This window comes from Mus caroli, chromosome 4 (assembly GCF_900094665.2).
Source record: "Mus caroli chromosome 4, CAROLI_EIJ_v1.1, whole genome shotgun sequence".
Taxonomy (NCBI): domain Eukaryota; kingdom Metazoa; phylum Chordata; class Mammalia; order Rodentia; family Muridae; genus Mus; species Mus caroli.
This window is the reverse complement of record NC_034573.1, coordinates 135048645-135061765: the sequence shown is the minus strand read 5'-3', so window position 1 is coordinate 135061765 and position 13121 is coordinate 135048645. Positions and strand designations below refer to the sequence as shown.

Sequence of the window (13121 nt, the reverse complement as noted above, 5' to 3'; positions counted from 1 at the left end):
TAGAGCTGAACCCCAGACACCCAGAAGAGGCATGGTGAGTTTTTAGCTCGACTGCACTGTATCCAAACCATGGCCTCAAGCAAAAAGTTCCGTTTCCATATTTACAGAGCTAGGATGGCACTAGGCTATACTGAGTGTCTAGAAGAGCTGAGACCAATGTGACTCAGGCACAGTATTTGGCACTAGGTGCTCATGTCACATACAGAGTAAGAAGCCACAGGGAAGCCACACGACATCATCTGGGTGAACTGTGGGAAGGGGCAGCTGAGAAGACCAGTGAGGAACCCTGTGAGTGAGTGGCCCTGAGGAAAGGACCCCATAGGCCAGGGTGATTCATTGAGCAGAAGGAATGAAGAGTAAAGGTGCTAAGCTTCGAGGACCAAGGCTGGCCTCTGGGACAGCTGCTCTGATCCGCCGCCCACCATCATGAAGTCTATGCTTTGCAAAACATTGATGACGGCTCAGGTGCATCAAACTTGTTTATTTATGAACACTAAAACTTGCCCTTTAGATTTGAGGCATTTTGTATTTTAGACACGGACCTATGTAGCCTGTATTGACCCTGAACACTAACTGAGGATGGCTTTGAATTTATGATCCTCCTGCCTCAACCTCCCCAGTGCTGGAATTACTACATACACCACCACACCCTGCTTATGTGATGCCGGGGACTGATCCACTGAGCTCTAGGCAGAGTCTTCAGTCCCTTCTGTTCTTGCAGAAAACACAATTTCAGTTCTCAGCACCCACATCGATGGCAACCATCAGTTCCAGGGGATCTCATGCCTTTCTCTGTCCTCCAAAGACATCTGCCCACTCATGTACCTACCCACACTAAGACACAAATATATACACACAATTAAAAATAAAAAACAAGATTAAAAAAAAAAAAGAAAAGAAATGTTACTGTCTCAAAAAAAAAAAAAAGTTGGACCATTTAAAAACATGAAGATCATTACTGGCTGGCAGACTATACCAGCTTCTGCAGGGTACCTATGCCAAGTTCTTTTTGTTTTTGTTGTTATTGTTGTTTTTCAAGATGAGGTTTCTCTGTGTAGCCCTGGCTGTTCTGAAACTAGGTTGGCCTTGAACTCACAGAGAACTGCCTGCCGCTGCCTCCTGAGTGCTGGGATTAAAGGTGTAAGCCATCACACCCAGCCCCTGCCAAATTCTTATAAACAGTGTCCCATGTAGGGTTCACAGCACCACTATTGTTGAAATTCCCAGCTTTTTAGTTTTGACAGTAACCCAAGGACATAAGCTATAAGTCTTCCTTTATACCTGGGAATGTGGAGGCCCAGAGAGGTTAGGTAACTTTTTCAAGGTCATATAGCCAGTGAGTGGTAGAGCTATGAACTTTAGACTCAGATGTCTTTTTCAGAATTCATCTCTTAGCTGCCAGGCTGGTGACACATCTCCCTGTGCTTCAAAAAGTCACTTTTTCCATTTCCTTGTGAGGACTGAGATTGAAAACCTTTGGTGCCCTGTGTGGAAACGTGTGGTGTGGGCAGAAATGTGTAAGCTGTGGAGTGTGGGTGACAGGGGAGATTAGGAGAGCAAAGGCACTTGCAGATGGATTAATATTCTCCCTCTTCCTCCCAGCCTCATGTGCCTGATGAGAAATCCCAGGATGCAGTAGGCCTTGAGCAGCAGTACCTGTTGACCACAGCACCCAGTTCCAGCAGCAGCTCCCTAGAGAGCTCAGCCAGCACTGGGGACCGAAGGGCGCCCCCTGGGGGCCATCCCCAAGCAAGAGTCATGGCGGAGGCCCAAGGGTCTCAGGAGGCCCGTGCCAGCTCCAGGATTTCAGGTGAGAGGCTGATTCCCTCCTGCTCTGGGCAGATAGCTGGCCCTCCACCTACTGGTAGAAAATAACCCAAGAGGAAAATGCCTTTAACACTTACTTGGTGGCTATGACAACGGACAGAATGGCTCTGATCTGCTGCCCAGTGTCTTGTGAGAGGATCCTATTGCAATTCAATAGTTCTGAAAATGGTCCAGGCTCACAGTGCTCAACACAGCTCCCATGGAATACATGTATCATGTTCCCACCAACGTCAAGTTGCAAAACCTTGAGTCAGACTTCTGTAGGTAAAGTCAGGTTCATGTGTATCCCTTGCCTAATCTCTGCTGGTGTCCTGGAGCTGCCCTGTGGAGCCACCCTTAGCTGACCCTGGCTGGCTTCCTAGTCCTGGCTCATGTGCATTCCAGCCACTGTAGGTTCAGCGCCACCTGTGTTGGTTATCTCACTAGCTCATTCTTCTTCAGACACTCCTGCTTTGTCTTTCAAGTCTGCCATATCAGGTGGGGAGTAATCCTGAACCCTCCATGTTGTCATCCCTGGCCGGCTTGGCCTTTGTTCAGAGATCTCCAAGGTCATGCCTACTTCCCACAGGATTATCTGTCTTCTTCTACCCTTCGATGGCCTGTGTGATTTCCCCAAAGCCACATTCTGCTTACATCCCTAGGCCCAGCACTGGTCTGGCTAGATTGTTTGCTTCTGAGACAAGGTTTCTCTGTGTAGCCTAGGCTGTCCTGGAACTTGCTTTGTAGACCAGGCTGGCCTGGAACTCAGAGCTCCCTCTGCCTTTGCCTCCCCAGTACTGGGATTAAAGGCATGTGCCACCATCCCTGATTGGCCTGTCCAGTTTTATAAGCTAATACTTCCTAGGGCAGTGTAACACACCAGTCTTTGTCCTGGGTGCTTTACATGAACCAAACCTGCCTATCAACACTAAGAGATAGTTACTATTACCACCCCATTTTCCAGATGAGGAAATTGAGGTCCAGGACACCTTGTTAAGAGCACATAGCTAGTGGACCCAAGCTCCAGGAGTCATCAGCTCTGCACTATGAGCTTCGGAGCCCTGGAAATGGGAGATGAATGAAATAGTTCCTTCAGGGTTCTTTAAAAATGTTTTGTGTATGGGTATTTTATCTGCATGCATTTCCATGTACTGTAGGTGTGCATGGTGTCTATAGAGGCCAGAAGAGGGTAACAGATCTCCTAGAACTGGAGTTACAGATGGTTGTGAAGTGCCATGTGGGTGTTGGGAATCTAACCCAACTCCTCTGAAGGAGCAACAAGTGCTCTTAGCTACTGAGCCACCTCTCCAGCCCCATTCTTCTGGGGGTTCTGCTCACTGTAGCTCACTGATGACCAACTTTGGGTCAAAGGCATGATGTGTGACCCTGTTGCCTCTACTCGGTCTGCATCTCACCCTACATATATATATAATCTATAATAGAGACACTATTGGTATCTCTTGTGCCTACAGTGGAGTCAGTCCCTTGTGGGTTTCCCAAAAACCCAGAGATTCCCTTTGGTTTGGTTTGTAGAAGAAAGGGCAAGACTACAGGCCTTTGTCCCTCTCTTCCGGCAGCACAGGCTAGTGGGGCAATAGGAAGTATAAACATGAACGTGAACTTGGTCATTCACCCAGAGCAGCCTAACAGCCCTGGGGCCATAAGAATCCAAGCAGGCTCCTACATCCCATTTCCTCATCTGGTTATGAGCCATGCTCTTCCTTAGCACGTCAATGAGAGACTGTGGCTTTGTGCCCACATTGGCACCTGACAGGGGATTGACAGCCAAGACCACACTGCCTCCCACACCAGCCTCCTCCAACACCCATGTTCTGTTGCTGCCTTGACTTCCGTGCCCTGCTCTTGCTCCTGCCTATGCAAGCTTTTCTGCCTGCAGCACTCCTGCTGCCTCCCTGCCCACAGGAGTCCCGGTGTCTGCTTTGTGTTTTTCCTGTCAGAACCCCACCCTCACCAGCACGTGGTAACTTGTCAGGGCCCCTGGCTCTGACCTGAGGATTCCCTGAGCCTGGCCTGGAACAGAACAGGTGTCTCTTAACATTGGTTGAGTGAATACATGTGCTCGAATAGAAACATGAATTCATCTTTCATGGCTTCCCTCCTCCCATGGTGTTCCATTGTGGCTTCTTCCTTGGTCCCTGAGGACCTATGTCCTTTCTCCTCTGACCTCTGCCCCCTCCTTTCTTCTCACAGGTGTACTGTACCTCTCCTCCTCTCCCATTGACACCTCCCTCTACTGTGGGAGCCTGTAAACCCCAGAATTGCCCCACTCACCCCCACATGTTCATGACATGCAAAGGTCATGGTGACGTCAAATGATGTTTGGGTGCTGTTGAGGCCCAAGGTAGAGGTTTCTTTGTGGTCCCTTGATTCCAGTTCTCCCTCTGCTTGATATATTTGAGGCTGCTCTGAATAGACTGGTTGGCTCTGTCCTAACCCAAGCTCCCTTGAGTCCCAATTTCCGGGAGGCAGAAGCCAGGATAAATAGACAGCTGCCACTACTATGGGCCCCGGGGGGTTCTGCAGATCTCTAGCTGCAGTAGCAAGAGCAATTGCCATGCAATTGATATTTGGGAGTAACATATGTCTACCCTCTGCTAGTCTGGCATTCACTCCTCGCCAACTTAGAGAACTTAGAAGTCCACAGAGGTCAGGCAGGATGATGGATGGACTGTCCCTGATATTCATTCTGTCTGTGATGTCTGCTTCTCTATATCCCAGTGGTAGGGATCAAAATCCACGTGTCTGGTAGGTGAGCTTTAAACTGCCAACCCCTAAATTTTAAGTATTGTCAGTCAATCCACTTAAAATGCTATCATCACCAAAATCAAAGTGTGCCTAGGCTGGTTTTGATCCATTTGGTACTTGTCCTTTCAGTGGTCATGGGGAATAATCTTTATAGATTTGGCCATGGGCAGTCTTCTGTAACTGCTTCCTGCCACATCCTAGCTTCTCTGTTCCAGCAAACTGCTCTCTCTCTCTCTCTCTCTCTCTCTCTCACACACACACACACACACACACACACAGGTGTGCTAATGAGTCCATGTGTCTATGTGGAAGCTAGAGGACAACCTCAGGTGGCATCCTTAGGAACCCCATCTCCCTCCTTTAAGACAGTTTCCCCTTGGCTTAGTGTCCACCAGTTAGACTTGGTTGGTTGGCCTGAAAAAACCCAGAAATCTCGCTTTCTCTGCCTCCCAAGTAATGAGATTACAAGTGTGTGCCGCCATGCCCAGCCTCTTTACATGGGATCTCAGGGGTTGAATTTAGGTCCTTAAGCTTGCAAGACAAAGTCCTTACTAACTGAGCCATATCCTCAGCCCAAGATTTTGTTCTTCTTGGAGTACTTTTGTCTGCTTTAGATAATTGTCTCCGGTCAGCAGCAGGGAGCGTTGGGCTGGGCAGCTGGAAAGTGAGCACACAGACACGTAAGGGTGATGCATCTGCCATCGTAGTAGAGGTGAGCTAGGGTCTTTAGCCTCTTGGCCCTTGGCCTATTGCTCTAACCTGCCCCTGGGACAAGAGGCAAACTGCAAAGACACCCTGTCTCCAAGATCCCCAGACTCACCCTCCCATCTGTGCTTCACAGATTCTTCCCATGGAAGCCACGGGACCCACGTCAATGTCACCTGCATCGTGAATGTCTGTAGCAGCTCTGACCACAGCTCTCAATGCTCTTCCCAAGCCAGCGCCACAGTGGGAGACCCAGATGTCAAGCCCTCAGGGTCCCCAAAGGATGAGCAGGTCCCCTTCTCTCAGGAGGAGTGTCCATCTCAGTCCCCGTGCGAGACTACAGAGACACTGCAGAGCCATGAGAAGCCCTTGCCCCTTGGTGTGCCGGATATGGGCATGAAGCCCAGCCAAGCTGGCTGGTTTGATCAGATTGCAGTCAAAGTAGCCTGACCCCTGACAGGGGTAACACCCTGCAAAGGGACCCCCGAGACCCTGAACCCATGGAACTTCATGACTTTTGCTGGGCCCATTTCCCTTAGTGGCCTCCAGAGCCCCAGTTGCAGGTCAAGTGAGGGCTGAGGCAGCTAGAGTGGTCAAAAACTGCCATGGTGTTTTATGGGGGCAGTCACAGGAAGTTGTTGCTCTTCCGTGACCCCTCTGGATCTCCTGGGCTCTTGCCTGATTCTTGCTTCTGAGAGGCCCCAGTATCTTTTCCTTCTAAGGAGCTAACATCCTCTTCCATACGCTTGGAGGAAGGATAGCACAGCTCTTCAGCCTGAATGCTGACACTGCAGGGCGGTTCCAGCAAGTAGGAGGAAGTGGTGGCCTGGTAGGGCACAGAGGAGGCCCTTCAGGTTAGTGCTAAACTCTTAGGAAGTACCCTCTCCAAGCCCTCCGAAATTCTTTTGATGCAAGAATCAGAGGCCCCATCAGGCAGGGTTGCTCTGTTATAGGATGGTAGGGCTGTAACACAGTGGTCCAGTGTGCTTTTAGCATGCCCTGGGTTTGATCCTCAGCAACACATGCAAAACGTAAGTAGACAGCAGCCAGCACAGCCAGCCCCCTGTGTGGTTTGCACCCTCTGCCTTTGACTTTTACTCTGGTGGGCACACAGAGGGCTGGAGCTCCTCCTCCTGACCTTCTAATGAGCCCTTCCAAGGCCACACCTGCCTTCAGGGAATCTCAGGGACTGTAGAGTTCCCAGGCCCCTGCAGCCACCTGTCTCTTCCTACCTCAGCCTGGAGCACTCCCTCTAACTCCCCAACAGCTTGGTACTGTACTCGCTGTGACCCCAAGTGCATGTCCGGGTTAGGCACTGTGAGTTGGAACAGCTGATGACATCGGTTGAAGGGCCCACCCGGAAACAGCTGAAGCCAGCTATTTTGCCAAAGGATTCATGCCCGTTTTCTAATCAACCTGCTCCCCTAGCATGCCTGGAAGGAAAGGGTTCAGGAGACTCCTCAAGAGGCAAGTTCAGTCTCAGGTGCTTGGATGCCGCCATGCTCACCGATTCCACTGGATATGAACTTGGCAGAGGAGCCTAGTTGTTGCCATGGAGACTTAAAGAGCTCAGCACTCTGGAATCAAGATACTGGACACTTGGGGCCAACTTGTTAAGGCTCTGCAGCATCAGATTGTAGAGGGGAAGGAACACGTCTGCTCCCTGGTGGCCAATCCTGGAATGACATCGGGCCTCCTAAGCAACAAAAGAATGAATTGGAAAGGACTGTTTCTGGGTGTGGCCTCAGCTCCTGTGCTTGTGTGGATCCCTAAAGGGTGTGCTAAGGAGCAATTGCACTGTATGCTGGACAGAATTCCTGCTTATAAATGCTTTTTGTTGTTGTTTTGTACACTGAGCCCTGGCTGTGTCTGGGTCTGGAGCCACCCCACCCCACCTCCCATCCCATCTTTACAGCCACTCTTGCAGAGAACTTGGCTGTTTCCCACTTGTAGCCTGTGGATGCTGAGGAAACACCCAGCCAAGTAGACTCCAGGCTTGCCCCTATCTCCTGCTCTGAGTCTGGCCTCCTCATTTTGTTGTGGGAAGGAGACGGGTTCTGTCATCTTGGAAGCCCATACAATGGATGTGAACAATGGCTGTACTAGCTTAGACCAGCTTAGGGCTCTGCAATCAGAGGAGGGGGGCAGGGAACAATTTGAGTGCTGACCTATAACACATTCCTAAAGGATGAGGAGTCCAGAATCTTCCTCCTTCAGTGTTTGTGTGTGTGTGTGTGTATGCATGTTTGCATGTATGTGTTTGCCAGTATGTGGAGGCCAGAGGTTGGTTTTGGGTGTGTTTGATCACTCTCAGTGTACTGAGGCAGGGCTCTCATCTGCACCCAGAGCTTGCACATTTGCTGGTCTAACTTGCTTCAGGGATCCCCTGTCTGCCTATGGAGTGCTCGGGTTACAGGCAGGCTGCCATACCTGCCCGGCATTTACATGAATACTAGAGATCTGAATTCTGGTCCTCACACTTGTATACCTGGCATTTTATCCACTAAGACATCTCTCCAAGGGCTCTCCCCCTTCCTACTTAATAAGTTAGTTTTGAACTGGCAAGATGGCTCAGTGGGTAAGGCAGTTTGCAGACAAACTGATGACCTGAGTTGGATCCCTGACCATAAGGTAGAAGAGGCCTGATTCCTGCAAGTTGTCCTCTGACCACCACCCCATACATGCTTCTGCATATGTGCACACATCACATTCTTGCACACACACTCACATACCATAAATGCAATACATTTTTAAAAAATAAATTGATTTTATTTTTTAATCATTATTTTTGCTCATCCGTTTGTTCATACCTGGGGTTTTGCTGTATACCCAGTCTGGCTGCATCCTCCAGGCACCTTGAACTTGGATATTCTCCTGCCTCAGTTTCGAGAGTGCTGAGTTATAGGCACATGCAACCATGTCAGGACTCTTGGCGTTACATTGTGTTCGAATCTTATTTTTCCATCTAAGACTGACAACCACTTTGCCAAAGGATGACCTTGACTTTTGTACCCTCTTGCCTCTACTTCCCAAGTACTGGGATGACAAGTCTGTCCATCCTATGATTTGTGTGGTGCTGGGGCTTGAACCCAGGGGCCTGGTGAATGCTAGGCAAACGCAATCAGCTGCCCAACCCCAAACTTCACTTTTCACCTGTGATTTATTAACATGGTTCCTGAGCAGACAGCATGATCCTGTTGCCCTGAGGAGCTCTGCTCGTTGCTTTGCCAATGCTCTATTTACTAAAGAATACGTACAGAGTTCAAGACCCCAAAGCAGCAGTTCCCAACCTGTGGGTATGATCTCTTGGGTATCCCATATCAGATATTTACATTACAACTTATAACAGAAGTAAAATTACAGTTATGGGGTAGCAACAAAATATTTTTTTTGAGGCAGGGTTTCTCTGTGTAGCTCACTTTGTACAGACTAGGCTGGCCTTGAACTTAAAGATCTGCCTGCCTCTGCCTTCTGAATGCTGGGATTAAATGTGTGTGCCAACATGCCCAGTGCAATGAAATAATTTTATTGTTGGGTCACCAAAACATGAGAAAGAGTATTAAAGGGTCATAGCGTTAGGAAGGCTGGGAACTACTGCCCCAAAAGATAGTGGAAATAGGTAATAGCATTTTAAAAAAAGATTAATTTCTTTTTCCGTGTGTATGTGTGTGTGAAGGGTGCTGAATTCCCTAAATCTGGGATTACAGACAATTGTGCCAAATGGGTATTGGGAACCAAAGTTGGGTTTTCTGAAAGAGCAGCAAGTGCCCTTAACTGCTGAGCCCTCTCTCTAGCTATAATATACTTTAAAAAATTTTTTTTAAAATTTAGCACTCTGCCAGGTGTGGTACACGTCTTCAATCCCAGCACTTAGAAAGCAGAGGCAGCTGGGTCTCCGTGGTTTAGAGGCCAGACTTGTCTACACAGTGAGTTTCAGGCCAGCCAAGACTACATAGTGAGTCCCTGACTTCAAATACATATAGCATTCTTGAGGCCAGAGAGCAGGCTTGGTGGGTAAAGGGCCTTTCTGCTGAGGTTGGCAGCCTGTGTTCTGTCTCATGTCCCACATAATGGAAGGTCAGAGCTGACTGACCTTTACTCATACACTCAACACACATACACAAATAAACATAATTAATTTATTTTAAGAAAATATGTAGTATCCTTGGCTCAAACTGGAGCTCTTTTGGTAAAGTGTTTGCCTAGCATGCCCAAGGCAGTGTGTTCAATCCTGGCCACTGTATTTACTGGGTAGCCTGTAATTCCAGCACTAGGAGGCAGAGGCAAAAGAATTGAAAGTCAGTCATCCTTGGTTACAGGCCAGTTCAGAGACAGATCCGGGTACCTGAGAACTTGCCTCTGAAAGGAGGAGGAGGAAGTGAGAAGGAGGAAAGAAGAAAAAAAAGAAGACAACACTAACACTGGTTTTTGTTGTTGTTGTTCTGTTTGGTTTTTTTGTTTTTGTTTTTGTTTTGGTTTGGTTTTTCGAGACAGGGTTTCTCTGGGTAGCCCTGGCTGTTCTGGAGCTCACTCTGTAGACCAGGCTGGCCCCAGACTCAGAAATCTTCCTGCCTCTGCCCCCTAAGTGAATGCGCCACCACTGCCCAGCTAGCATTGTTCTTTTGAGGGGACCTTTTATAGATCATCTGCAAGTTAGTGTAAGCCTTGTTTTAGAACATTGCAACATTGTATTAAAGCCGGACACACAAATACATTAAGTGTTGCCTTAGTTACTTTCTTCTTTACAATGAGGAAATACACGACAAAAGCAACCTAAGGAAGAAAGCATTTTAGGTTTTGGTTTTGGCTTTGGTGTTGGCTTTTCAGCCCCTGGTTTGAGAGTCCAGGCCATCATGGAGGGGAAGACAGGCAGCAGGTGGCTGGCCACAACACATCCGGAGTCAGGAAGCAGAGGGGCAAATCCTGCTCAGCTTACTTTTTTTTCATTTTGTTCAGTCTGTGACCTTAGGGCTTAGAGCAGTAGTTCTCAACCTGTGGGTCCCGACCCCCTTAGGAATCTAATATGAGATGTCCTGTATATCAGATGTTTACATCACGATTCATAATGGTAGCAACATTACAGTTATAAAGTAACAACAAAATAATTTTAGGGCTGGGGGAGGGGTGTCACATAAAGGGCTGTGGCATTAGAAAAGTTAAGAATCACTGCCTTGCAGGCATGGTGGCACACGCCTTTAATCCCAGCACTTGGGAGGAAGAGGCAGGTGGATTTCTGAGTTCGAGGCCAACCTGGTCTACAGAGTGAGATCCTGGACATCCAGGGCTACACAGAGAAACCCTGTCTCGAAAAAAACAAACAAACAAAAAACCAAAAAACAAAACAAAAAAGAATCACTGCCTTGCAGGCATGGTGGCACACGCCTTTAATCCCAGCACTTGGGAGGAAGAGGCAGGNGGATTTCTGAGTTCGAGGCCAACCTGGTCTACAGAGTGAGNTCCAGGACAGCCAGGGCTACACAGAGAAACCCTGTCCCAAAAAACCATAAAAAAAAAAAAAAAAAAAAAAAAAAAAAACCCCACTGCCTTAGAGAGTGAGACTTCCCTTCTCTGTTAAAAACCCTAGAAGTTTCCTTTCACGGCTGCTCTGAACAGTCAAGTTTGACTGTGAAAGTTAACTGCAGAACCTCTCATTTCCTTACTGATTTGCAGATATTACGCAAAAAGAAAAAAAAAAAGCTCATGAACTCTCTTGTTGGGGTTAGAGGTTAAGACAGGGTCTCACTTAGGCCGGGCATGGTGGCTCATGCCTTTAATCCCAGCACTCGGGAGGCAGAGGCAGGTGGATTTCTGAGTTCAAGGCTAGCTGGTCTACAAAGTGAGTTCCAGGACAACCAGGGCAAAACAGAGAAACCATGTCAAAAAAAAAAAAAAAAAAAAAAAAAAAAAAAAAAGACAGGGTCTCACTATGTAATCTGGGCTGGCCTGAAACTCACTAAGTACATGAAGTTGGCCTCAAACTCAGAGATCTGAATGCCTCAGCCTCCAAAGTGCTGGCATAAAAGGCATGTGCCACCATACCCAGAACTTCGTAAATCCTTTGTTGAAACTCTGGCACTGAGCATTGAAAAACCAAGGGTGTGGGTGTAGCTTGATTGCAGAGCACTTGTCTACATTCTGAGAGGGGGAAAAAGAAAGAAAGAAAGAAAGAAAGAAAGAAAGAAAGAAAGAAAGAAAGAAAGAAAGAAAGAAAGAAAGAAAGAAAGAAAGAAAGGGAAAAGAAATTATGACTCAATCATTGATATGATTTTTGAGACACAGTCTCATCCCTCATCCTCAGGATCACAGAGAAGCTAGACAGGCTAGCTCAGTCATCCCAAGAGAGTCAAAGCACGTGAACCGGCACAGCTAGTGAGGAACATGACCCCACAGCCTGCTCAGAGTGTGCCGTGTGAATCTAGCCCAGGGCATTTTAAAGAACGCCTCACAGCAAGCTACCTATTCTAGTAGAGGAACTCCATTTAAAAGCAAGCACTGGCGGGGAGGGAGGGGGCGGGGCTTGAGAGTTACTTCACCCCTTAGGAGCACTGGCTGTTCTTCCAGAGGACTGGGGTTCAAAATTTGGTACCCACATGGTGGCTCAGAATCATCTGTAACTCCAGTTCTTAAAGATCTGATGCTATTGTGAAGCACTGCCCCCTCCCCCACTTTTATTATTTTGTCAGGCTATTTTATCAGAGCAACGGAAAAGAAAGCAAGACAAACAAAAGTGCTGGAAGCATCCTGGGCTGGGCTCCTTCTCAAAAAGGTTCATGTTCCCACCAGAGGTATGTCCACTGCCAGTAGCTAAAGTCACCTCTTATTGGTAATATGTTCCACCCCGTGAACATGTGGTGACTCATAGCCACCTGTTACTCAGGTTTCAGGGGATATGCCACCCTCTTCTGGTCTCCAAGGGCACTGTGTGTGCACCATCCACATACATGCAGGCAAACATTCATACCCATTAAAAAAAAATAGATATTTGAGAGAGAACGAAGCATAGACTGAGAGTGGATGGGAACAAGGAACTACTCTCAGCCACGGTCACAGAGAAGCCAAGGACAGGGGTGCAGGCAGGGGGAGGGGCACATGTATGTCTGTGTGTCCTGCTGTCGAACAAAGGTAAGAGGGCTTGCTGCCAAGCCTGATGATTTGAGTTCCATGCTCAGGACCCACGTGGTGGCAAGAACTGACTCCCACAGTCAACCTTCATGTTCAAAGACAGCTATGTTAAGATGGGCATGGTGGCGCACAGCTATAATCCCAGCATTTGATGTTGGAGGCAGAAGGATCAAGAGTTCAAGGTCATCCTTAGCTACAAAGCAAGTTTGAGATCAGACCGAGTTGTATCGGATTCTGTCTCAATACAAACAGACAAACAAAACAAACCCAATAAAAGTTCAGACAGCGGTGTAATATTTTCTGCAGTTACCCTTTATCTACCTCTCAACAGTAGAGACACATATATTTACACTGAACCAACCTAGATAGTCCAGATAGGGAGTGTCCCCACCTTCTCCTCCTGGCATCTCTCTTGAGCCAATCACATTGTCTCAGGGTCTGACTCCACCTTTCCTCCTTCAGCATCCTGAAAAGTAGCATGGCTTCAGGATGCTCCAGATTCTTTGGTGGGGTGCGGGGGGGGGGGGATTCATTAGCCAGTACCCCCTCTTCCACAGTTCACTCTCCAGATGGATTCTTTCTCTCCATCTCCTCTCAACCCTGCTCTGGCTCTGCCCCTCCCTCATCTTTAGGTGGATAACCTGGCTGGTTGTTCACTGACAAAATAGCAGAAACACAGGGAATGCTTGTAGCTCCTAAGCCCCGCTCCCATTCCCATACCT

At 48.0% G+C, this 13121-nt stretch overlaps 1 protein-coding gene across 1 annotated transcript in view; it reads left to right on the top strand.

Moving 5' to 3' along the window:
* Tnfrsf1b (TNF receptor superfamily member 1B) overlaps positions 1 to 7133 on the top strand; it is a 32044-nt gene extending 24911 nt beyond the window's left edge. The window contains exons 9-10 of the mRNA XM_021159916.1: positions 1603 to 1810; positions 5414 to 7133. Coding sequence (XP_021015575.1) covers positions 1603 to 1810; positions 5414 to 5727 — 522 coding nt within the window. The 3' untranslated portion in view covers positions 5728 to 7133. The remainder of the gene's footprint in view (positions 1 to 1602; positions 1811 to 5413) is intronic.
* Positions 7134 to 13121: the final 5988 nt, after the last annotated feature.